This window comes from Silurus aristotelis (assembly GCF_946808225.1).
Source record: "Silurus aristotelis genome assembly, chromosome: 8".
Taxonomy (NCBI): Eukaryota; Metazoa; Chordata; class Actinopteri; order Siluriformes; family Siluridae; genus Silurus; species Silurus aristotelis.
In genome coordinates, this window is record NC_139581.1 from 27,609,356 (window position 1) to 27,636,430 (window position 27,075).

Genomic DNA, 27,075 nt, shown 5'->3' on the forward strand with positions numbered 1-27,075 from the left:
TCCCCAGCCAAATCAGCTCATTTCATTTCTTTTCCATTTCTCTCTCTTTTTTTTTCTTTCAATGCAGTGAGCGCACCTCTATGGATTTCATATTAATATAATACTGTCTATAGTGCTGTGTATAGTATTTCGGAAGCCTTTTTGTCCCCACTAAGATATTAAAGCATGCACACACACACACACACACACACACACACACACACACACACACACACACACACACACACACACACACACACACAGTGCATAGAGCTTCCATCCTTCAATTCTTCTATCCAAGTCTTCTTCAGTCGCTATCATATCATCAGTGTAGACTATATTAAAAAAGCAAACGTGTACACAACACAACATAACACAATGTACACTCGTGCACTTGCGTACAGGAATTGCGGAATTTGTATTCCTGAAAAAAGGTTTTTCGCCTCCGGCTTTCTCATTAAGAACATCGATCTGCGGCACGATTTCCTTAAAGCCGCTTCGTGACGACGTCGTTTGTTAATTGCGCTATAAAATTTTCATTAAAAAAAATAATAATAATGGCGGCCGGTTGTTTTTAGACGGCGATCAGAATGCCTGCACGTTTTAAAGCCGATATGCAAAAAAAACCATCAAAACAAAAACACGTGCGTATACCGTGATAGTACCGTATTAATGGACCCGAAACTGTTCAGTTATCACCTTTTATTTGTTTTCTTTTCATAAAGAATTGTGTTTATGTCGAATCTTTGGGAGAAATAAATGTAAAAAAATATTGCTGCATTAATCATGTATAGACTCTGGAACACTATAACCGTTGATTATACATCAGGGTGCTAAAACTTTGAGATTTTGTTCTCTACGCTACAGCAGGCTGAACGTGCAAAAACGTGAATATGCGTGAATATCGACTTGAGAAAGAAAAGGGGGTGGAAGATTATTGAACATCAAATGCTCATTGTTGATTGGCTACGGCACGTCAGACTGACAGGCAACAGAACAGACAACACAGGACTGAATTACACATTATTGCCAAAAGTTTGTGGACACTCCACTCTTCTGGGAAGATGTTCCACACACACTGATTTTGGAGTGAGTTTGTAGAGGTTTGTGCTCATTCAGCCACATGGGGGTGTGTGAAGTCAGATCAAGCCAAGTCAAGTCAAGTCAAGTTTATTTCTTTAGCGCTTTTAAAAACAGACATTGTCTGAAAGCAGCTTTACAGAATTTAAGAGTTAAGGTAAATGGTGTGTATTTATCCCTGATGAGCAGCCGTGGCGACTGTGGAAAGGAAAAACTCTCTTAGATGTTATGAGGAAGGAACCTTGAGAGGAACCAGACTCAAAAGGGAACCCATCCTCATTTGGGTGACATCAAGAGTGTGATCATAAATCTTTCAACAATACAGAACACTGGAGAGTGAGAACTAACATGAGCACTGGAGTATGTGATTATGAGTGATGTTCTTTCTACAGTCTTATGTCATTATGGTTAAACTAGGAGCTACTGAGCAACTCATAAAATAGCTCAACATTTGCGATCATCACAGATCCAATACAAGCTTCTCCATGCCAGAGCCTTTAAACACTCAAGTAGGTCCAATCTCAAAACTCCACACATGAAGTGGGATCCAATTGGTACTGGTACAACTCTGGATGGTACGGATGTTTGCGGGGTCGGCATTTACTTCTTTAAAGGTCCACAATCTTCATGATGGTGGGACGTGACAAATAGATACTGGTCTGATACTTTCAGATACTGGAGGTTGAAGAGGCATGGGGTGCAGTCAGCGTGAAAAAGAAGCATCCCAAAGGTGTTCAATAGGGTTGAGTTCAGAGCTCTATAGCAGGCCATTCAAGATCTTCCACGCCAACCAAAGGAAAGCGTATTTTCCTGTGGCTTTTTTGCGCACACTTCGAGTCATGGTGGAACAGGTTTGTGTTTTCTTATTGGAATAAAGGACAAGTTTCATCCAAAGACGTCATGTACAACTGTAAACCTCCAACTTTGTGGTAACAGTTTGGGGAAGAACCACATTTGGAAATGTCAGGCGTCTCAATATGCTAATGTCCATATACTTTGACACTTGCAACACATCAGTGATTTTGGAAAAAATCATGCGGTATACGAAGCCAGTTTAACAAATACGGTGGTAGAAAACAGTCGGTCTGCCTAAATGTGCTAAAACCTCACTAGCTAAGTGTGATTTTGAGTTTGTGATTAGACACCAGCTGTCAGAACATCCTGCGTTTCAAATCAAAATCAATCGAGAACAATTACAAACCCTGTTCACATATTTCACTTATTAATTTAATTGTATTTTCTTTTTATTATTACCAATTGGATTCTATACGCTGGTTTTACATATTTTTTAAATAAACAATATCTCACAAAAGTAAGTACACCCCTCACATTTCTGCTCCCATTTTAGTATATCTTCTTAAGGGACAATACTAGGTATTAGAAGAGTAATAAACATACAGCAACAAAAGTGAGTATACCCTAAGTGAATACAGCTGTTTGTCAATGTTACCATGCAAAGCCACAAGTCCTATTCGTCATGTTTATGTTTTTGTCTGCTTGACAGGACCATATAAATTTGTGTATCTTGTTTTAGAGCAGTTAAAATTTGCTGCTTTGAGAACAATTCTCTCATACTGACCACTGGATGTTCAACATGGACCTCATGGTAAAGACTCACTAAGGATTTGAGAATCTCCACAAAGATGGCCGAGGCTGTAAGAAGATCGGTTACACTGTGAAACTGAGTTACACTACAGTGGCTGGGGTCATACAGAGGTTTTCCAAGCTGGGTTCCACTCAGAACAGACCTCGCAAGGGTCCATCAAAGAAGTTGATCCTTGTGCTGTGTGTCAGGTGCAGAAGATGGTTTAAAAAAACTAACGCATGAGTGCTGCCAGCATTGCTTTAGAGGCTGCAGAATTGGAAGATCTGCTTGTTAGTGCTCACACCATACGCCACACACTGCAACAAATCGGTTTGCAGGCCATCGTCCCAGAAGGAGCCTCTTCTGAAGCTGGCTCACAAGAAACCCTGCAAACAGTTTACTGAAGACAACCCGTCCAAGAGCATGAATTACTGGAAACAAGTCCTGTGGTCTGATGAGACTAAGATAAACTTGTTTGGCTTAGATGGTGTCGAGCATGTGTGGCGACACCCTGGTGAGGAGCACCAAGAAAATTGTGTCTTGTCTACAGACAAGCATGGTGGTGGTGGCATCATGTTCTGGGGCTGCAGGAGTGCTGCTGGTGCTGCGGTTCATTGAGGGAAATGGTTTAAACATGTACTGTGACATTCTGAAGCAGAACATGATGCCCTCCTTTCAGAAACTGATGATTTTCCAACATGATTAACGTCCCAAAACACACCGCCAAGATGACAACTGCCTTGCTGAGGTAGCTAAAGGGGAAGTTAATGGAGTGGCCAAGTATGTCTCCAGACCAGAACTCTATTAAGCACCTGTGGGGATCCTCAAGCGGAAGGTGGAGAAGCGCCATGTGTCTAACATCCAGCAGCTCTGTTATGTCATTATGGAAGAGTGGAAGAGGATCCCAGCAACAACCTGTGCAGCTCTGGTGAATTCCATACCCAGGAGGATTAAGGCAGTGATACTTAACAATGGTGCTCACACAACATATTGACACTTTGGACACAGTTTTGACATGTTCACTGAGGGTGTACTCACTTTTGTTGCCAGTTTTTGAGCCAGTAATGGCTGTATGTTGAGTTATGTTTAGAGGACATTGACTCCTCTACAATATATCCAGGTTTAATTTCTATAGTATTGTCCCTTAAGAATATTACACTAAAATAGTAGCTGAAATGTGAGGGGTGTACTTACTTTTTATATACAAAAATATTGGGACACCTGACTTTTCCAGCCATATGTGGTAGTTTCCCAAACCGTTACACACAATTTCACAGAATGTACCTCTGAATGCTGAATGCTAAACTGCTTCAGCAAAACAATGCTCCTGTGCACAAATGCCAGCTCCATGAAGATATGGTTTACATTAGTTGGAGTGGAAGATCTTAAATGGCCTGCTATAGAGCTTTGACCTCCACCCTATTGAATAACTTTGAAATAAATTGGAATGCTGATGGCACCCGGGGCTCCTCACCTCACCCACCTGATTTTACCAACACAGTAGTGGCTGAGAGAACAAAACACGACAAAAACACTCCAAAATGTAGTGGAACATCTTCTCAGAAGAGTGAAGAGTGAACAATAAATGGGGACTATATGTTGAATGGGATTTTCAAAAATCACATCATAATCTTATCCTCAGATGTCTACAAACCTTTGTCCTTGCTTACCAGCCAGAGCAGAATTAATGTGCCTGATCAAACAATTGTCTTCATGGTGGCTTGTTGAACGAGTGGAAATGTGGACGGAGTACAAATGGGTTTAACAACCATTATAGCTGTCATCACACAATGAGGTTATACTGTAATTATATTCATTGTCTGCTATACCCTGTTTCTCAAAGTGTGGTCCAGGAAATTTCCAGAATAAAAATACTTAACAGCACCAATAAATTGCTTAATGCAACATTGACACTTCAAAATGAGGCAAAGTTTGAGAACTATACTACAATACTTATATACTACTATACCATATCTTGAGTATTAGCGTGTCCCATCAGCCTTCATGTCGCTTTGCTCCTCAGGCCGGCATTCAGGCCGCTTTCTTCATGTCTTTGTTTCATTCTGGCAAATCTCAGTCTTTCCCCAGCCATTTCTGGCCTCTTTTAGAAGGCCATGCTTACTGATCCCCCGTGAAAATGGCCGGTGGGACTGCTTCGTCGGAGGCGAGATGAATATTTCTTCCTTCGGCACTTTAATAATGAAGGCCTGGGGAGAGGGTCCATCCACCTAATAACAGCCAAAGTGGAGAAGCCATAAATCTTCGAATGGACCTGCACACGGTGCTCTGCATTGCTGTACAGCTCTGATTCAGACTAATACACGTACACACACCATACCTCGCTGAAACACACACGATCAGTTTACCATGATAGTGAAAATATGCCGTGCAAGTGCTTAATAAGGAGCATATTGTTTTGAGGCTGCGGCTGAACGAACAGGATCATTATGTTTTACACGTTTGCACGTGCATCTTTTTGGTTTAGATTTTTTAAACAAATGTCTTACCGTGGATTCTTTTAGACGCTTTAAATAGAAATATTGGGCATTGGTATTAGGCTGAGGCTGATTTCTTTCTAGACCAGAGTGTAGGTGCATCATCTATTATCTATTAGAGGCACTCCAGTGATTAAACAGATTTGATCTCCATTTGTGCTGATCATTTCCAGCCCGATTTGCTGATTGGTGACGTGTAGTAAATGCTGGATTATTTTTTATACTTCTACATGTTTTTGCTGCTGGAGGAGACATTGTCCAGTCAAAATCCAAATAATGCAAAATTACAGAAAGGTTTGTGTATGGAAGCGGAATCGCTTCCCATACATTATTTACATTTACATTTGGCACACGCAGCTATGGGGTTTGGGGCCTTGCTCAGGGGCCCTGAAGTGGCAGCTTGGAGTGGTTGAGATTTGAAATAATGACCTTTCAGATCCAAAGTCCAATGTCTTAAGCACTTAGCTACTACCTTTCCTCTAAACCTAGGAACCATTATTCTCACCCTTGTGATATGTGATGCATCTCTAACAAATCACTACGTAGCTATTGATTAATATTAGATTTTCGATTTGGTTGGACCAGGTTTCAAAAATACCCACCGAGTTCCACTGGACCACCATGAATTCCAACAGGACGTTTCTCCCCTTCCTCTGTACCTTAGCATCCAGTGAATGTTGTGCCCCCGTACCCTTTACATGATCCTTTTTACGAGAATCATAAATGATCAGCAACACATCCGCAGCCGTCGAGGAACTCGAGTCGCTAGCGTGTGTGGCCTACTGACGAGGAAGGTTCTCCACGAGGTACCTTTAACACCGGCGCAATGAATGACAGCCAGTTAGGTAGGTAGCTTTAGAGAAATAGGTCATCGAGCTAAAAATACATCCCCCCGCACTTTCTTTCTATCTCGCTTCGTTCTGAAGACAAAGAATATCAGACTGGAAATGAAAACGACTGATGGATTGGACGGCCCATCAGCATCTCCAGATGAGGTTACGCAAACAAATAAGGGAAGGGAGGGGGAAGGGATAGATGAAAAGGACGTGTAAAGGGCTAGAGACGCAGGCGGGAGAGCACTTGATGCCCTTTCACGGAGTTGCAGAATATAGAAATCCTATTTATCAAATCACTGATGCAAAGGCAGAAGAACTCTCAGAGTCAACTGCTTCAGATAAAATGATGTGAGTCGGGGGGTATAACGGAAGCCAGGACCCTTTAGGAAAATATACTGCTACAACAAAGAAGGAAACAGATAAAGGACAGCAATCGAGTGCAAAGTCCCTATGAAATGCTGCCAATTTTTTGGGGAGACGCGTGTTAACGCATCATCGGACATCCACTCAGGAGCCAGTTCATCTCGTTCTTTGGAAACAACCAGATCTATTATACTAACTGGACCCTTTTCAAGAAAGGAAGGGCAATTTTTTTTGACCCGATCACCCAATGGCTGATTTTAAACAAGCATGCGAGAGTCAGCCACGATACAGCACCCCCTGGAGCAAGGAAAGTTATGGGACTTGCTCACGCGCCCACTAGTGGTGGCTTGGTGAAACTTGGGCTTCAACATCCAACCTTCATTAAGACAAGCCTTCATCGGTTTCTTATTTAAAATAAATAGTCTGCATTTCCAGTAAATAAACAGGGAGATGATCATTTATAAAGCCTAAAGTTATAGATCTTATAGTAACCTAGAGTTCATAAGCAGGTTGAATCTAGATTTTGGTCTGGACATCTTCCCAGATGTAGTCTCGCCCCTTGCTCTTATAATAAGCTTCGCTCTTCTGGGAAAGCTTTCCACTCGATTTTAGAGCATGGCTGACAGGATTAGTGTTTATTCAGTGATAAGAGTGTCAGTTGAATCAGGTACCAAGGTCAGGTGAGGACGTTTGGGGCTGAGTCGATGTTGAGCCCGATCTAAATGCATTGAAAATGTCTTAATAGAGGCGATTTTGTGCAAAGGAACATTGTGATGCTGAAGCAATTTTGGGCTTCTAAGTTCTTGGTTCTCCAAAGACATTCTGGACAATTGTGGTGTCCAACTTTGTGGAGAACGTATGAGGAAGAAGCACGTGAGTGCCCTGGTCATCGTCAACCAAAACACTGTACACATTGAGCGAGGTGCAGATGGTGCACCGTTAAGGTTTCCATTCCAACAACAAAAAAGGTGACGAGAAAGGATTTTTTTAGAGCCTGGATCATATCAAAAGTACATGAGTGTTAACAACATAGTGGAATCCCAGTACCAGCTGGAGCAGGATCCCAGGTTTTGTCCCAGTACTTTTGCTCCTATGGAAAAGTGCTTCAAAAATATACAACACACCGAAGCATCTTCATGCTGAGGTACTACCATTGTTTATCCTAGGACATGAACTTTACAAATCAAACATTTCCGACCACCTGACCTTCATCAGAATTAGAATCAGACTCAGAAGAACCCACATACACAATTTTCCCTTCACTCGAACTGGAGATCCAAAGCAGTTACAGCAGGACGGTATCTCCGAACACAAAAACGAGCTCTATGAAGACAAGTGTCAAGTGACAAGTGCATCACCGAGTCCTGTCTTCAAACCCCAATGGAACATCTATCATCCCAAAATCTACTAAAAAGCCTTCTGAGATGTGTGGAACTTACTGGAAAGTGGGAATAACTCATATGGATGTTCCAATCAGGTGTATCAGCGAACCTTACGGATATGGAAAAGTCTTATTTTTTTTATTCTTCACAGAATTCTTCAGTCTCTGGACAGATAGAAAGATCTCACACAAGCGTGCAGGCTGAATGAAAAGAATGACACTCTTTCTCTCTCCTTCTCTCCATCTTTCCAGCTCTCTTTTTCTCGTTCTCTCTGCACAAAGGATCAGAGATGGAAACTTGACGGAATGTGATGTGAACTGATGCTCCAAAGCTCCTGCGCTTTCAGGACTAAAACGGAAATAACACATGTGCATGCTTTCTTTCTTCTCTCTCTTTCTCTCTCTCTCTCTCTCTCTCTCTCTCTCTCTCGCTCTCTCTCTCTCTCTCTCTCTCTCTCTCTTTCCATCTCTTGTGCGCGCGCTCTCTACTTCAATATTATCCTTATTTTTCGCCTATAAAAATTTTCTTTGGGATTCAGCCTTTTTTTTTCTCAACCAAATATTAATAACCATAAGGACCGGATTTATAATTTCAGTTCTGGGATGCTGAGACTCGGCTGATCCTCCCTCAAGTTCACGTCCATGATTGACTCAGACACGCATACACACATTTATAATCACACACACACACACACACACACACACACACTCACACACACACACACACACACACACACACACACATACACACTTTTACACACACAGTGCCTCTGGGTCACGTAATATCTCACTTGAACATTCCTCCATATCCCCCTTAAATGCGCGCATTGGCACCGCAGAAGCGCAACATCGCCGGTGCGCATCCTCAGAATAACGCGCGGCTCGTGCCGTGAATTCCTTCATGCTATTTTAATGGGTGTAAAAAAAATACCCGGCTTTACTTTTTTTTATAATAATAATTATTTATTTATTACTAATCTAAGAATGTTACTGAGTCTTTTCTGCTTTATTTATTTTTTTAAGAGAATGGAAAAAAAAGATTGACTTACGATTTCGGAGGGTTCTGGACCGCTGTGGCCATTTTTGTTGGTGGAATGATAGAATGTGTGCGAGCTGCAGATCCCCGGTATTGTACATGAAGCTCTTAATGTAAGCAGCAATTTCAATTTCATTCATTCTCTGGGGCTGCGGGTGCAGCAGGCGGCCAATAGGAGCCGCACGAAGGCCGCACGGGGGCTCATGGGAAATGGAGTTTCCAGAGAGGACTGACGTAAAGGCTGGCGCGAGCGCATACTACAACAACCGGCATGTATTAGCGCGCGGTGTAACAGAACCCGCCTGCAAACACATTACTGTACGGTCAAGGTTGGTGTGTGTGTGTGTGTGTGTGAGAGAGAGAGAGAGAGAGAGAGAGAGAGAGAGAGAGAGAGAGAGAGAGAGAGAGATTGTGTGTGTGTGTGTGTGTGTGTGTGTGTGTGTGTGTGTGAGGGAGAAAGAGAGAGAGAGAGAGAGAGAGAGAGAGAGAGAGAGAGAGAGAGAGACTTTAATGAAGATAGATAGATAGATAGATAGATAGATAGATAGATAGATAGATAGATAGATAGATAGATAGATAGATAGATAGATAGATAGATAGATAGATGAGAAAGAAAGTGAGAGAAGATAAGAGAGAGATAGAGAGAGGGAGTTTGTGTGTGTGAGAGAGAGAGAGAGAGAGAGAGAGAGAGAGAGAGAGAGAGAGACATAGATAGATAGATAGATAGATAGATAGATAGATAGATAGATAGATAGATAGATAGATAGATAGATAGATAGATAGATAGATAATGAAAAAGAGAAAAAAGATTGATAAAGAGTGAGAAAAAGTATGTAAGAGAGTAAAAGAGAGGGAGTTTGTGTGAGCTAGATAGATAGATAGATAGATAGATAGATAGATAGATAGATAGATAGATAGATAGATAGATAGATAGATAGATAGATAGATAGATAGATAGATAGATAGATAGATAGACTCTGCCTGCAGTGTTTACTGAACACAGGAGAGACAGAACTGCAATACAATTACACTCCAGACAAATACTTCACCACAACGAACCAAATCATCCCCAACTCCAACCCCCTCAGCTCCCGACAAACTGCCCCATCTACTGGGGGAGCACAGAACACACACACACACACACACACACACACACACACACACACACACACACACACACCCTACACTTATACCCACACATATTTTCCTTTGTATTAAAACTACTTATTTATTCTTTTTATAGATAGATAGATAGATAGATAGATAGATAGATAGATAGATAGATAGATAGATAGATAGATAGATAGATAGATAGATAGATAGATAGATAGATAGAATTATTTGTAGTTATTGTAAAAACATAATTTCAGTGTGTGTGTGTGTGTGTGTGTGTGTGTGTGTGTGTGTGTGTGTGTGTGTGTGTGTGTTTAAAGTATGTTCTGTCATATTTGTGTTATGTGGCCCTGCAGTAGTTATCATATGTGTGTGTAGTGTTTGTGTTTTGGTCTCTTTATGTCTATGCAGGGAACTGAGGCTTCTGTAACTTGCTGGATTCTATGGCACCACCTGGAGCAGACATCTGGAGTAGCATGAGATGTCAATACAGGCTTTATTTACTCACACTGACGGCCGTCCTTAGTCATAATTAACACTCCGAATATACCCGCATGATTTTTCTCTATCAGTGGCATGTTACTCTGTTTTGATTGTGCACTTGACCACAGTGAGGTCCAGGGTTCTCAGAATGTACATTGTATGTGTTGTTTGTTTATTTATTTACTTACTTACTGCCACATGTTCACCTCTAGTGATGGAAATATACAGTAGATTAGGCCACACCATCTAAATCCTGGAGTACCATCTGTCCAAAAGTACCATCTGCCCGGAAGTATCCTGGTTCGCTAAATTTTTTACCTCTGTCCTGGTGTACTACCTGACCTTGTGTACCCCTGGCCTGGTGTACCGTACCACCTGACCTTATGTACCTTAGTCCTAGGTGTACCACCTGACGTTGTGTACCCCTGTCATGTTGTACTCACTGGCCTTATGTACCTTTGCTCTTTCCTGACGTTGTGTTCCCTATCCTGGTGTTCTTCTTGACATTATGTACCCTTGCTTTTGTCTATTACCTGACCTTATGTACCCCTCTAAGGAGGTACTACCTGACCTTATATACCCCTGTCATGGGGTACAACTTTATCTTATGTACCCATGTCCTGGTATATCATCTGACCTGGTATACCCCTGTCCTGGTGGACTGCCTGACCTTATGTACCCCTTTCCTGGTGTACCGCCTGCTTTTATGTACCCTTGTTCTGGTGTACCACCTGACCATATGTACTCTTGTCCTGGAGTACTAGCTGACTTCATGAACCCTTGTTCTGGTGTACCTTCTGACATTGTGTACCCCTGTCAGTTTAGAACCCATGACTTTTTCCTGTTTGTACAGGAGACTTTAAATGAAATACAGGTTGGTCAGTGTATACTTATGTTACATGATGTTCATTTAAGCCTCTGAAATATGCTCCATAGTCCATATTTACAGCATTTTCGCAGATGTTTTTTAACATGATGCTTAGAATTTAATGGCAGGTGGACCAAATAGGGTGTCCAGCAGATGAATCCATTGCGATGTCCAGTAGATGGAGTCGGAGAATCATCTAAATATACGGTACTACTACCCTTTTTTGTAACAAATTTTACAAGCATGAATTCGGATGTTTTTACTCGCAAATAAGATTAGACAATTCTTTCTTCCTAGGTTGTGCCCTTTGTGCTCTGATGCCTAAACTATAATGGAAAACAATCAAAAAACAATTCTTAGTGCAGCACCTGCTGACTCTCAGGTTAACCTTTGAAGGAAACAACAAGTGAAAACATAAAGAATAAAGGACTGCAGGTAAATGCAAGTAAATTATGGGGTGCCACAAGTCTCAGTTCTAGGACCTCTGCTTTTCACAATATACATGCTTCTCTTGGGAAATATTATTAGAAGGTTTGGGATCAGCTTCCACTGTTATGCTGATGATACCCAGGTTTATATCTCATCTAAACCAGACAAAATATCTCAATTGGCTCGGTTAAGTGAGTGCGTTATAGAATTAAAAGATTGGATGACACATAACTTTCTATTTTGTTATTCTGATTATTACTCATCGGCCCAAAAACCAGTACACAGAAGCTCCTGCAATTCAACTTGTGTTTAGAAGGATGTTTGTAACTACTAGTTCAACAGTGAAAGACCTGGGAGTTATTTTATGCAGCAACTTGTCTTTTGAAAATCATATCGCCCATATTACAAAAACAGCCTACTTCCATTTTAGAAATCTTGCTAAGCTAAGAAACATGTCTTTAGCTGATGTAGAGAAGCTCATCTATGCACTCATGACTCATTAATAAACAAGCTACAGTTAGTTCAGAATGCAGCAGCCAAAGTTCTCACAAGGTCAAGAACATATCACCATATAACCCCAGTCTTCTCATCCCTACACTGGCTACCTGTTAAGTTTCCAAATGACAACAAACTATTGTTAATTACTTACAAAGCCCTAAATGGTTTGGCTCCCATGTATCTCGCCAGTCTTCTAACACTCTACAATCTGTCACGCTCTTTGAGATCTCAAAACTCTGGACTTCTAATAGTTCTTGCATAGCAAAGTCCACTAAAGGTGGTAAAACATTCTCACATTTAGCTCCTAAACTTTGAAATAACCTTCCTGACAGTGTTCGGGTCTCAGACACACTCTCCCAGTTAAAGCGCAGATTACATAACACACAGATTACATAATCACATATCATAACCTTGTGCTTCAGTACATCTGATCAAACACATTATCAACTTGTGCTTGTTAATACTGTGAACAGCAGCTCTTTCTTTACCCATCCTGAGGTTGCACCAGCTCCAGTTGTCCCACCTCATCCAGATTATGAACCTCCAAAGAGTAGATGCCGACCCCGCAAACATCCCAAACCATCTACGTACCAGTGCCCTTTAGATCCCACTTCATATAGAGTTTTGACATTGGATTTTTTAAACATTTAAAGGCTCTGGCATGGAGGAGTCGGTGTTGGATCTATGATGATCTCAAATGTTTAGCTATTTTATGTCCGTTGTGATAAGCGCTATATAAATAAACTTGAACTTGATGACCAGAGGACTGATGTTGTTGTGGTGGTGGTGGTGTTTGTTGCCATGTTGGTGTTTGGTGAAGTTGATTGCCACAAAAAATTGGTGAGCATCCAAGTAATTGTCCAAAAGAAATGAGACCTTTATGTTCATTACTCATTCATGTTCATGTGTAAGAGTGGGGAAGAAAAATGAATTGATTGTGCTGCAGATGTTATTTGGAATATAGATAATGGGGCTGAGCGATCACCAAAGGGCAGAGGGATGGCAGACAATTCAGTTAAATGAAGGATTTGATTTATGCAGCGGTCAGCTTCTCTAAACCAGAGATGAAGAGCTTAATTATGATCAAGATGAAGAGAAAATACAAATGAAGGAATAATGTACAGCTCGACAAGATGTAGTGGCAAAGATCAAAAAGAAAAAGGAAGTGAGGGACATCATGATTGACAGGGTCCCAGATGGGAGGTTCCTGTGAATGTTCTCACTGTTTGGACTTCAATTCAATTAATTTCTATTTTGGTTGCGCTTTTTTTTTAACAATAAACATTGTCTCAAAGCAGCTTTACACAGATAATGTAATAATATAGAATAATTAAGATGGTCTTTATAAGTACGTTTGTCCCTGATGAGCAGCCTGGTGGTGACTGTGGCGAGGAAAAACTCCCTGAGATGGCACAAGGAAGAAATCTTGAGAGGAACCAGACTCAAGAAGGAACCCGTCCTCATCTGGGTTCCACCGAGTGTAAAGGGATTTGCTGATTGAAAATGTGATGTATTTTATCTCTGATTAAATGAGTGAAATGAAGTAAAAGATTTGTTCATTTTGATGAATGAGATTTCAAGAACTAAGAGAGAGGGGTGTAGTTGTGAATTTACGGTGTCTACCACTAGGTGGTGGTAATTCACTAATCTCATGTTTGCAGTAGAGCTAAAAAAGAAGAAGAAGAAATCAGGGACGCCTCGGAGGCGGAAGTTGTTGTGTTTTGTTGACAACTCGGAGGGTGTTTACTGTGGAATGGTGGACGTTCCGAAACAATGTCAGAGATGCTACTGAAGGAGATGGAAGAAGTGTCGCTCGGCCAGCCGAAGGAGGAAGAAGAGGACGAGTGCACAAGGAGTTTTCTTCTCATCGATGAAAACGAAAGTCTGCAGGTAAGCTGTCAACTTGTCACGTGTCACGTCCAGTGAAGTAAACAGATCATTCCACATTGTTTCAATAAGTACCAACTTTGGGAACTGTTAATGTGGATTAGTTTCTTTATCATAATTGAATATGCATTTGGTATCCTTTAATATGCATTTAATGTTGGAAAGCATCGTGTCATTAATCCTAGAAAAGCACGTTTCTTTCTGATCCTTTTCTACTCAAAAGTGTGTTCATGTGTTTGTAAAAAAATCTGTCGCAGGACAAAATTTTAGGTGAATTTACAATTTTCTATAAATCAAATAATGGACATATATAATTTCTTTCACATATAAGACATTTCAATCCAGAAGGCAGGAGCAATAAACAAATCTGAGAACCATCCCAGTTTGAAATCGCATTTTAAATTTAATGGCTGCAACTTGTTAAAAAAAAAATAATAATCACAATAAAAAAATAACACGTGTAGCATCCCGTCTTCTTTTAACAATTCGTATACATCCGGGAACAGAGGAGATCAGTTGCTGGAGGTTATGGAGAGGCATGTTGTCCCAGTTGTTGGATACAGGATTCAAGCGGCTCAACAGTCCTGGGTCTTTTTTGTCATGTTTTTCATTTCATGATGCACCAAATGTTTTCAATTGGTGAAAGGTCTCAGCATGTGGATTTCAGTTTTAATTTTTTTTATTTTTTACTACAATACAGATGGTTAGCATTTGTTTTGTGGATGTAAAATAAAAACATGATATAAATATTTATTAAAATAATAATCATAATAATGATGTTTACCAAGTGGTGATTTGAGGGGCCCCAGCATCCCTATAGGCCAATATTACTTTATACTCTGCACTCCCTGATAACGGGAGTGTGGGAAAATACACCCTTTGCTCTTTTTTTCCTCAGGATGTAAATAACTATTTCATGGCTGAAAGTCTATAAACAAACACACATTAATATTGGGAAATTCCTATTTATCATTTAGATTACAGCAGCACTGTTTTCTGTTTCATGATGTTCATAAGGCAAATAAACAAAGCCACAGCATCTCAAGAAAATCCAAGAAAAACAAACTTCTCGTCGATCTTTCACAATTCACAGGTCTGTGTTTGTGTTCGTTCTACAATCTTATTGTTGCAACAGCTTAGTGGAGCTGTTTTTAAATGGGGTATGCGAGACAGAAGTGTTGGTACCCCTGCAAATGCGGTCTTGGGGGTGAGAAAGCCATCTTTTTTTTTTTTTTTCTCTCAGAGCATAAATATTAATTGTATAATACTTAGCAAGTTCTATAAAACCAAAAAGAAATGTTTCAACATGGAGTCCACCAACATTCTTTGTGTTTTTGATTTCCGGACATGAGAAAGTCTTTAGGGCAGAGCTGTTTGGACTTTGTATGTTCTGGATAACTTTTGCTTTTTAAGAGAAATCAAATCAAACGAGGTGAGAGAGCGAGCGCTGCACAGTGTATATGGCTGCTGTAACCCGATAACAGGAACCCACTTGTCTCGCAGACGTTCCAGAATGTTAATGTAACCGTAAAGGGTTAAAAGCATTGACTTTAGCTTGGTTTTATTATTTCCGTTTTGCATCTGCATGCATCGCTTCGGTTAGATCCGCACTCCAACCGATCTCCAGCATCCTCACCATCATCACCATCATCATCCTCATCACATCTGAGCATTTGTACAATCCGATTAAATTGAACCTGCCTTTAATAGCTGAGCTCATATTGCACTTTATTATCCAATTCTGAGACAGCACACTTCTATCTGTCCTGCAAGTCAACAAGAGGTGTGGAGCTGCTGCTTTTCTGTCTTGCTATCAGACTTTTGAAATAACTAGACTATGTATACAACTCAAAATGAACATTACATTCATTTACGACAACACTTAGCAGACGCTTCTATCCAGAGCGAATTACTATTATATATTTTATACAACTGACTAGTAAAGGTCTTTCTCAAGGGCCCTGCAGTGGCAACCTGGTGGTTCTCTCACAACCTTTCAAATGAGATGCCCAACATCTTAAGCATTAAACTTCCACATCCTTTTTAACAATAGTAGTAGCATGTGACTTTGACATTTTAATCATTTACTAGACTCAGGTGAGTGATAAAGCTTGATATTTACATGGGTCAAGGTTGATCTCTTCTTTTTAGTAGTGAGCCAGTGGTACTACAGTAGTCCCACAAGTAATGCGAACACACCGGCTTATTATGCGATCATGAGTCAGTGACAATGATTCTAATCCGGTTTTTCCAAAAGTGCTTTACATGCAGCATACTATTATCAGGTATGCTTATTGTCACATAATAGTTAGACACTGTGAAATATGTTTGGAATGCAAGCAGGAACTCAAGGAGCTCTTGGATATAAGGGAACCAGCAGCAAACCTAAACGATCATGTGAGAGTATGGATAAAACCGTATCTAAACATCCCAGTTCCCCGAAGCGACCATGAACCCTTGCTTTACCTAAGAAAAACCTATTCACAAACGACTTGACTAAACAAATGTTTTCGGTCTAAAACTGAGTCCGGAACACTAACTGAATGGCTGTAATCTAGCTGTGTCGATTTGTGAGAGAAAGCTGTACCCACTGCTGTAGTCTTCACTATTCTAGGTACCAACAAATAGCCTGCACCAAACATACCAGTTTACCAAAACGCTTAATAATCATGAACCCTTCCTTTACCTTAGGAAAAAACTATTCACGAACGGCTCGATTAAATGAATATACTGTAAACTTAGATCTCAACCTAAATTTCAATCTCAATCTTAAAACTTAACTTGAACTCTAAGACTATCTGAGTCCCGAACTCTAATTGGATGGCTGTTCTATAGCTGTGGCGATTTGTAAAAGAAAGCACTGCACACTACTTTAGTCTTCGCTATTCAAGGGACCAACAAATAGCCTGCACCCTTTGATCAAAGTAGGCATGCTGGGTCATAATAGACCAAATATGAATTGGTACACGAGCTGTATGAGTAAACTTGGGTTAGAAAGGTAAAAGCGTGTACATTTAGACAGAGGTCAAAAGTTTTGAACTTTAGGTCGACCGACAGTGGTTTTTATAGGTTGGTATCTAGGTTGAATCATAAAAGGACACTTCTGATAAACAGCACATAGTGTCAGTGAATTGCCTCTAGAGGCCGCTTTCGTACTGTATAACGAAACCCGGAAAAACTATCGTTATGAATTTTTGGCAGCAAAATAATCGATTATGTTTGATTGTAACAGTTTGAATGTCGGGTATCTGTTTTCTTTTAACTCAAGAAAACCTGAGTCTTTTTCCTTTACAAAATGTTATAAGTTGAATCGTCCCTCTTTATCTATGGCCTTTCCAGGTGGACGATGAAGGCCACTTCCTCAGGAAACTGGGCTGCAGCACGTCAGAAGGCGTCAAGGTGCTCACCATCTTCGGGAACACCGGCGACGGCAAATCGCACACGCTTAACCACGTGCTGTTCGACGGCGAGGAAATGTTTGCCACGTCTCCTTCTCCTGCCTCATGCACAATCGGGGTGTGGGCAGCGTACGAGCCTCGCCTGGGCCTGATCGTGCTGGACACCGAGGGCCTTCTCGGCGCATCCACGCACCAGAACCAGAGAATGCGGCTGCTGTTGAAAGTGCTGGCTGTGTCGGACGTAGCCCTGTACCGCACACGGGCCGAGCGACTGCACAACGACATGTTTCATTTCTTAGGAAGTGCTTCGGCCGCGTATCTGAAGTACTTCACGCCTCAGCTGCGTGCTCTGTCCAGTCGATGCGGGCTCAATGTACCCCTCTCTAACCTCGGGCCGGCGGTGGTGGTATTCCAGGAGACATCACGCACTCAGCTGCTGGGTCACGGTGAGCAAGCTCTACACAGAATCTTATACACCATGTACAACAGCCATGTGGAAAAATGTAACTATAGTAGTGGACAAAGCATGAATCCATTAGCCAGGTCCAACAGGCCAATGCTATTTTTGATTAGTTTAGTTCTTGATGCTCAGACCCATTGATTTGTAGGGATGGGTAGAAGGTACTTAAGATGTGATTCGAACTGTGAAAATCATGATCATTATCAACGCACTCATTAAAGCCAGAAGGTAAACTGCAAAAAATCTTTTAATAGAGTCTACAGCATGTTTGTGCTTCTCTACAGATACCACGGTCCCGGCAGATATTGTGCTTCAGAAACGATTCCATGACTTGGGCCTGGGCACTGAAGCCTTCAGCTCCGTGCAGTACGTGGGCACGCAGACCATCACACCCCCAACAGACTTCTCTCAGTTGAGGGACATCATCATCAAGCAGGTGAAGAGCACGGCGTCGCGAGCCCCACGCCAGCCAGACATCGTCTTCAGTGCCCTACAGGTACCGTATCCGCTGTCTCACTTTAAGAATGCATGTGTACAAGAAACAGTTACAAGATATGATGAAATTCTGCGATGATATTCTGTGAATCTTCCCAGCAACCTTTTACATGAAAACCAATATATAAAATAAAAATTTTCCAAATGACCATGTGCACGTATAAAGTGTAGGGATGGAAATATTCACGTACTCCTTGGCATAAAAGTAAACGATGTGATGCATCAATTTAAACATATTTGCATCAATTGGTTTATATATAATAGTAAATGCGCTATGATATTGTGATTTGTGGTGAGAGTAGGGAGCAGGTTAAGAAGAGTTTGGAGAGGTGGAGGTACACACTGGAGAGAAGGGGAATGAAAGTCAGTAGAAGTAAGGGTGCAGTTACAGGGAGAAGAGGTGGAGAAGGTGGAGGAGTTCAGGTACCTGGGAACAACAGTGCAAAGTGATGGAGAGTGTGTTAGAGAAGTGAAGAAAAGAGTGCAGGCAGGGTGGAGTGGGTGGAGAAGAGTGATAGCAGGAGTGATTTGTGATAGAAGAGTATCTGTGAGAGTGAAAGGGAAAGTTTATAGGACTGTGGTGAGACCTGAGATGTTGTATAGTTTAGAGACAGTGGCATTGAGTAAAAGACAGGAGGGGGAACTGGAGGTAGCAGAGCGGAAGTTGTTGAGGTTTTCGTTGGGAGTGACAACGATGGATTGGATTAGAAATAAGTTTATTAGAGGGACAGCGCATGTAGGACGTTTTGGAGACAAGTTGAGAGAGGTGTGATTGAGATGGTTTGGACATTTGCAGAGGAGGGACATGGGGTATATCAGTAGGAGAATGCTGAGGATGGAGCCACCAGGAAGGAGGAAAAGAGGAAGACCAAGGAGGAGGTTTATGGATGTGGTGAGGATAGACATGCAGGTAGTTGTTTTGAAAGAGGCAGAGGACAGGAGGGTATGGAGACAGATGATCCGCTGTGGCGACCCCTAATGGGCGCAGCCGAAAGAAGAAGAAGATTAGAAAGTGCACTATACTATTATATAAGTGATCAATCATTTGTAATCAGTATTTTATATGTGGAACGATTTCTCCTCGCTAAACTGTTTCCTCAGCGCGCTCTCTTAGCACCACTGCCGAGGCTTGTGCTGAGAGTCACATAGAATACAGAATAACATGGTAGAGGTAGAGCCTTGTTTGCCTGGTTTATACACTTTTTGTTTTGTTTTGTTTGTGAAGAGAGATGGGTAGATTCAGTAGTCTATGTTGGTATCCGCATTTGTAAAAGGTTGTGTGTCTGTGTGTGTGAATTATCCAGAGGTAGACTGTAGTCTATAATTTTATTTGCATTGTGTGTGGGAAGAATGGGGTAGTTGACAACTCAATGCTTTCCTTATGAATCTGGCCTGGAAAAGACTTGCCAGTGTCTAAATAAGATGTTTGAGGAGAAGTCTGCAAGGGGTAGTTGACACCACTTTGGACCACAGGGTAATCTGTGTCTGCGGTAAAGGGGGACGAGGCAGTGGCTTGGTTTTGTTCACAAGCCTGATGGCCATTGGTAAAAACTTTTTCAGCCTATCATCTTCCTGATGGTAGGAGCGTGAAAAGGCTGTAAAAGGCTTCAATTGAATTGACTGTGAAAAGCACTCATTTCATGCCAGTTTTTTTTCCACGGTCAGGCCTTGAGCGATCGATTCTGCGGGGAAATCCCGGATGAAAGAATCAGCATGTACTCCTTCTTTCCTGACGAGTATTTCACCTGTCCATCCGTCTGCCTCAGCTGCAAGTAAGTGCACCAGGTTTTTGTAATTTTCCGATTGAAGAAATGAACAGGAGATACGCTACGGACAAAAGTTGGTGGATACCCGAACATTAGATTTGTATGGTACATACACTATATTGTCAAAAGTATTGGGTCCCCTGAACTTTCCTGCTATATGTGGTTCTTTTTTCAAACAGTTAACCCAAAGCTTTTTAGTTTTTTAGACATGCTGTAATAAAGCTTTCACTTGAACTTGGAAAACCCAAACCTGTTCCAGCATGGCAATGCCCCTGTGCACAAGGTGAGCTCCTTGAAGATCTGGTGTACATGCTTTGGAGAGGAAGATCTTGAGTGGCCTGCTATAGAGCTCTGATCTCATGCCTACTGAACACCTTTAGGATAAATTGGAATGCTGACTGCACCCCAGGTCTCCTCACCTACATCAGTCCCTGCCTTTCATAAAACCCTTGTGGCTGATCAACACAAATGTCCATAAGCACACTCCAAAATCTAGTGGAACATCTTCCCAGGAGAATCATATTCCGTACCCATGACTAGGCGACTCAATACGTTTGGCAATATAGTGTATATCTAGGGTTCAAAGCTGCTACTGTTTTAAAAAATACGAGTGTAATTGGTCATATTGGTGTGTAGCATAATACAGGTTAATTAAGATGGTACTTAATAACTGTTATTGTTGCGGCCCCAGCATTCGTTGCAAGAACGGCATGAATCACCAGAAAGACAGAGTGCCACACATGGCAGACGGATTGTGCCAATACGCACATCAGTACAACAACAAGGTTCTCATATGCAAGGTGATTTAACATCAAACTTACTGTTTTGTTGCTGCTTCTTTGGCCAAATGTAAACTGAACTAATAAAAAGGTGTGCTTTACTATCTTCAGAAATGCTATGAGGGCGGAAGGGAAGTGATCGTCGTGCCTAAAACCTCAGCCTCCACTGATAACCCGTGGTTTGGTCTGGCAAAGTATGCCTGGTCCGGGTAAGCAAGGTTTAAATACCCAGCAAATGACTCTTAGACAGTTTCTTCTTCACTCTTCAATTTCTATCCATTTCCTGTTCTCATATCCAATTTAACACGAGAGTACGCTGGTGTAAATATTTCCTTAAAATACACAGAAAAATCCAGTCTTCGTTGTTCTCTTTGTGCCAGTGGAATGATTGACAGTTGCACCAGCATTCTCCAATATTAACCGTTCAACTGATTCATCAGTTTCGCCGACTAATCGGCACCGATGTTTTTTGCTGGATCTATCTGCGAAAATCTATACCGTTATAGTTTTTTCGGGTTGCGCCTGTGCTGTCATTATACAGTACGAGAACAGCCTTTAGAGGCAAATCACCGACACCACATGCCGTTTGTTTCGACATGCAAAACTGCACGCTGTGCAATGGTTATGTTGGTTCATTGTGCATAAACTAAAGTTGACAGTTAAAATAAAAATTAACTTACAAATTGAATCTTGCGTTAAAGCATTACCATATCACATAAATCCAAAACTGCTTATAATGGCCATCTTTTTTATAAAAAATGTTTTATCCAGTAGTAATTTTAAAAGTGATTAATTGGTTATCGGCAAGTATCCAGCCTAGCTATCGGTATCGATCGACCTCTACAAAGTACTTTTTTTTTTTATTTTTTTTTTTTTTATTTATTTATTTATTTTATATAAAGGTGCTTTTTATATTTCACATATTTCCAATATATGTTAATAATGTCTGTGAAAGTCATTATAGCGATGTATGCAATAGAGACATGAACCCTCTTTGTGCAGGTATGTGCTGGAGTGTCCGTACTGTGGCATCATCTACCGGAGCAGGCAGTACTGGATGGGGAATCAAGACCCCGAGAGCACCGTGGTGCGCACCGAAGTCAAGCACGTCTGGCAGGGGGTAACTCTTTTCTTTTTTTTTTTTTATTTATGTTTGTTTGCTTGGCTGGAAATTACTCTCAGGTTTTCTATGCATTTTGGAAAAGTATGAAATAATTATTGAATTTGATTCGAGTGGCTAGAATGGAAAAAAGAACATTGCGTATTGAAAAATATGTGTTTCCATCCTGTTGCCCGATTTTTTTTCTAAAATATAAAATGAAGGCTTTACAAATGCTCTATAACTCGTTTTCAGTCGTTTCCCAAAAGTTGCTTCGACCTGCTTCATTTCCTACTCGCGGCGTTTATTTACTTTCCGCCGTGACAAAAAATTTTACAAAATGTTTTTCAAATGTATCCACTTTGGAGAGCTTTTTCAAAAATGTTATTGTTGATTGGAAACGGCGCCTCAGTATGGACTGGAGGCCAAAGCGGAAAAATATGCGTTTTCAAACAAATGGCCAAAGGGTGTTTTTGCCAATAGACTTAATATTAGAAGTTCTGTTTTGTAGTTTCTTACTGAATTGCACAGGAACAATCCATCTCTCGCTGTAGGACCAAAGGTTTACGGTTTAAAAAAATAACAATAATACATTTTTTTTTTTTGCAGTTTTAAAAATGATGTTTTTGGTAGACGTGTCCTCAAAATCTTCTGTCTGAACTCTCTGTCCAGTCGGAAGGTTTCCAGGCCGACCATCAGAACGCGGCTCAGCGAGTGCTAGATGGGGTTAACTTTGTTCTCCAGTCGGTGTCTGAGTACAGCTCGGGTCCTACCAAAGCGGTCACAGCCTGGATCACAGATCAGGTGGCTCCGCCATATTGGAGACCTAATGCTGAAATTACAGTAAGTGAAAGTCTCAGCATGAGGAGAGGTGACCCCCACCTTGCGTGGAATACACATATATTTGTAAATAGTATGTCATTCAGCTTTTCCTAGTCTTAAACGTTTCTAAAGGAATGCCATGGCTGTAAGCGGGTGTTCGAGGAGGTGGAGAGGAAACACCACTGCCGTGCTTGCGGCGAAGGATTCTGTCAGGCCTGCTCCAACCACAGCATGCCCGTCCCTGAGAGAGGCTGGGGCAAGAACCCGGTGCGAGTTTGTGACGCCTGCCACCAGCAAGGAGGATCTCCACAAACCATTCAGGGTAAGAATCCAACTATATTAAAAAGGGTATTAAGTAGCATCAACTGGATCCCAAATACAAGACCATTAGATTAGTAGGTCCTGTAGTACCATTTTAAAATTTTTGGATCAAATTTCACCGAACCGATGCCTGCTTTCTTTCCCAGCCGTTGCGCAGGCGGAGCCCAAGGCACTCGTGGCCCGCAAGATGACCGAGATGGCGCAGTCTACTTTGAACGTTGTCTCCAGTGCAGTAGATTACCCTCTCTGTAAGCATGCTTCCTGCAGAACACGACCATGATCATGTTTTTACTCAAATACTCAAAAAAACTATTGAAAGAATAAACTATTCACTGATACCAAAATATGAAAGGTGAAATTTTGGACATTTGTAAGAGCAAGAGCTGGTCCTTTCGTTTCTATGCAGCAAACCAGATCAAATGCAAGAATTGGACAGTGAGTAAAGAAATGGGAGTCCAAATCGGACATTATTGTCTCTCTGACAGAAAGACGTACTGTAGAACAGGAGAGAAGTCAAGTGAAAATAGAAAATAAAGCAAACAACGTGGAACATCTGTACATTTCTACATTCGTTTGGTAAAAGGAAATCTTCATTCCATAAAACTACCAAGTTTGTTGCATACAAACAAAAGGAACATGCACGTGTCTGTCAAAAACAATATCAGACTAGGTGTTTTCACAAGTTCAATCTAATTTCCTGTAAAAAAAAAAAAATTCCTCACACTTCCTATTGGTTTGTACTTTATATCTCAAGCCTGTGAATCCCCCTGCTTTTTATTATTGTCTGTTGTTATATTGTTTTTTATTTGAACCGATAACCTTTTGTCCTTATTTGCTCAAACCTGTAAAAACGTGTATAAAAGGACTGCAATATCGGTAGTCATGCAGTGACGGCAGGGAAATTTAACATGGGCCTTGTAGCAAGTTTACAGAATGAACAATATATTTATAAAAAAAACAACTTTTAAAATAAAAATGTCAAATTTTTATTAAAATGTATAGAACATTTTGGGTCATAAACAGTTATGGGCAGAAACAACCGAGAAACGGGGATAAAGAACGTTTTTAGGGAAGGAAGGTTCCTGTAATAATATACAGTATAATGTGGTGGGTAAATCCAGGTACCTGTATTTTTGTATCGGACCCTCCGATAGTTTGTAGACATTCGAACGCAAACGTATCGACATTATAATACGTAATAAAAAAATTATAATAGCATAATATAAATTGAAAAAGATCACTGACTTTTGTTGATTTGGTGGCCTTTTTTTAGATTATTATTATTATTATTTTTTGTTTACGTTTTTTAATAAATAAATAACCTGCCTTCTAGAAGCCCCGCCCCCTTTTTTGTCATCTCCAATGAAAGACGCGCTTTCACCGAATGCGCTTTATTGCAGCCAATGTAAAAGGATAAATGTGTAACGGCTAAAGTCCATATTATTTATTATTATTTATTCCACTTTTGTATTTGTATTGTGTTTTGTTCCTAAACTTCGACTGCAGATTTCAATCTAGATGTGTACGGAACTCAAATCAAAGTATTGAGTCCTGTCTTTGTATCGTCAACAGGTTTCGTAAAGGGCGTGGCGCGACCCGACTACTGGGTTCCGGACCACGAGATCACCCAGTGCAATCAGTGTACCAAGACGTTCAGCTCCAGCGTGCCCAAGCACCACTGCCGCGCATGTGGCCAGGGGGTATGCGGGGGCTGCTCAGCCCAGTGCCGGCCCGTGCCCTCTCGCGGCTGGGACCATCCGGTGAGGGTGTGCGATGGCTGTGCCGCTCGGTTGGACTCCGAGTGACTCGACAACGAGCGCAAAAACCCAGGGGCTCTGAAACACACAGCGCTGGTAGATTGAGCTGTCAGAATTCTGTCGGTGTAGTAAGCTATCTGAAAGTATCAACCCAAAACATCTACGTAGGAAAGGCTGGATTAATCGCAGCTTTTGTGATGATAGTTTGATTTGCGAACAATCGGGGAAAAGCGCTTGGGGCCGATTTACTTCCTGTACTTCCTAATACTTACAAAACATGTATCATTCTACTCAAGTTTATTACTCTTATAACATTACAGGTTACAGATTAGCAAATGTCCGGGGAATCCAGGGAAGAAAATCCCCCCCTTGTAAAAATGTAATAATGTTTATAGTGTGGTGGGTGTTGCACTTTGTAGACCCATACAGACTCCGCCTACTAAAATCAGGTACCCGCCTTTAATGCTGAACACTCTGCTAGTTTCTTGATGATCAGATGCAAACGTATCGTTATAATAAAATATATATATATACATACAGTATATACACATGCACACTATCTTGCCAAAAGTATTGGGTCACCTAGTCATGGGTACGGTATGTGATTTTTGAGCGTTGCATTCCACATTTAGTCCCAATTAGCTCATAATTTCCTCCACTCTTCTAGGAAGATGTTCCACTATATTTTAAAGTGTGCTTATGGATATTTGTGTTCATCAGCACACAAGGGTGTTAGTAAGGGCAGGTACTGATATAGGTGAGGAGACCTGTGGTGCAGTCAGCGTTCACATTCATCCCAAAGGTGTTCAGTAGGGATGAGATCAGAGCTCTATAGCTTAAGATCTTCCTCTCCAAAACATGTACACCAGATCTACAAGGAGCACACTTTGTGCACAGGGGCATCGCCATGGTGGAACAGATTTGGGTACAATTGAGAGCCTCCAGGTTTGTGGTAACAGTTTGGAAAAGAACCACAGGGAAGGTCAGGTGTCCCAATACTTTTGGATATATATATATATATATATATATATATATATATATATATATATATATATATATATATATATATATATATATATATATATATAATGCACTGAATTTTGCAATCCCGGTGGCCTTTTTTCAAGGGTTCTTCACATAGAAGCCTTCTACATAGAATGATCAATCACCTTCGTCCCTCAATAATAAGTGACCCGCCTTTCTTGAAGCTCCGCCCCCTTCTTGTCATCTCAAATGAATGATGCAACCATTCACCACTATTTCGCTTCCAAATCGCTCCAGTGTATTCACTGCAATCACAGAATAGGATTAGGAGCAACCACACACACACATTTCTGACTCGTTTTCACATTAACCCGTGCATATTTTATTCGATCTTTCATTTAAGCTCTTTTATGCAAGAGGGCTTGTGAGCTATTAGAGGGGAAAAAAAACAGAATAAATGTAATTCTCGGTGCTCGAATGCCTGCGATCCAGCAGCGCTGTCACCGTGCCCAGCTCTGAATTATGCAATGATCATTTAATAAGTACAATTTATTGAGCTGCTCCGCTTTTCAAAAAGAAATCGAGATCACATCTGCTCCATCAAAGTCTCATGTCGACTTTGTCCATTTGTTAGTAACCACATTTCACACTCGGGGGACGGTGGGGGTGTGTGGTTTTGGACAATGAATTTTTTTAGGATCAAGGGAAATTGTTAATAATCCATAAACCTGAGCCGTTTCAGTACTGAAATGTCCGTTTCCGTTTTCTCTCTGTAAGAATTCATACCTTCTCAATATCATAAATATCCACATACGAGCCCACAGGCTGAGGGGAAGAATTTCGATTGGGTGCAAATAATTATTACCCTTCCAAATGTTCTTTAAAATAAATCTTTTCCTTTTAGAGGGCTTTATTTTGATCTTCACCAGAACCAGTTGATTGCTGTCGATATTTTGAATAATAATTAAGTAATAATTAGTATTATTAACTGAGCCCAGGTAGGTTTTTATACCAGGTTTTACCCAAATCGCTTTCATTTGGTAGTTAAATATTACATATTTTATTGTGATGATGATGTCATGAGCATATTCCCTCCCCCCATCCTCTGACATGCCATGTATGTGTATGGTGGATTTTGTTTTAGGTGTCCTGATCTGTTCT

General features: G+C 41.0%; 3 protein-coding genes across 3 annotated transcripts in view; 2 read left to right on the top strand and 1 right to left on the bottom strand.

Moving 5' to 3' along the window:
• Positions 1 to 8,891, bottom strand: part of dpf1 (double PHD fingers 1) — a gene marked incomplete at its 5' end in the record, with an annotated part of 72,063 nt that extends 63,172 nt beyond the window's left edge. The window contains 3 exon segments of the mRNA XM_083548934.1: positions 8,769 to 8,806; positions 8,809 to 8,873; positions 8,876 to 8,891. Of these exon segments, the coding sequence (XP_083405060.1) occupies positions 8,769 to 8,806; positions 8,809 to 8,873; positions 8,876 to 8,891 (119 nt within the window).
• Positions 1 to 27,075, top strand: part of fbxo46 (F-box protein 46) — a 143,652-nt gene that overhangs the window by 27,632 nt on the left and 88,945 nt on the right. The gene's annotated exons all lie outside the window — the stretch shown is intronic.
• On the top strand, positions 13,809 to 26,817 carry LOC310730099 (zinc finger FYVE domain-containing protein 1). The gene is made up of 11 exons (XM_083548885.1): positions 13,809 to 14,036; positions 17,373 to 17,877; positions 18,176 to 18,387; positions 20,052 to 20,158; positions 20,844 to 20,952; positions 21,043 to 21,140; positions 21,934 to 22,051; positions 22,703 to 22,873; positions 22,985 to 23,174; positions 23,320 to 23,421; positions 24,746 to 26,817. The coding sequence occupies exons 1-11, from the start codon at positions 13,920 to 13,922 to the stop codon at positions 24,976 to 24,978; spliced, it is 1,962 nt and encodes a 653-aa protein (XP_083405011.1). The 5' UTR covers positions 13,809 to 13,919; the 3' UTR covers positions 24,979 to 26,817.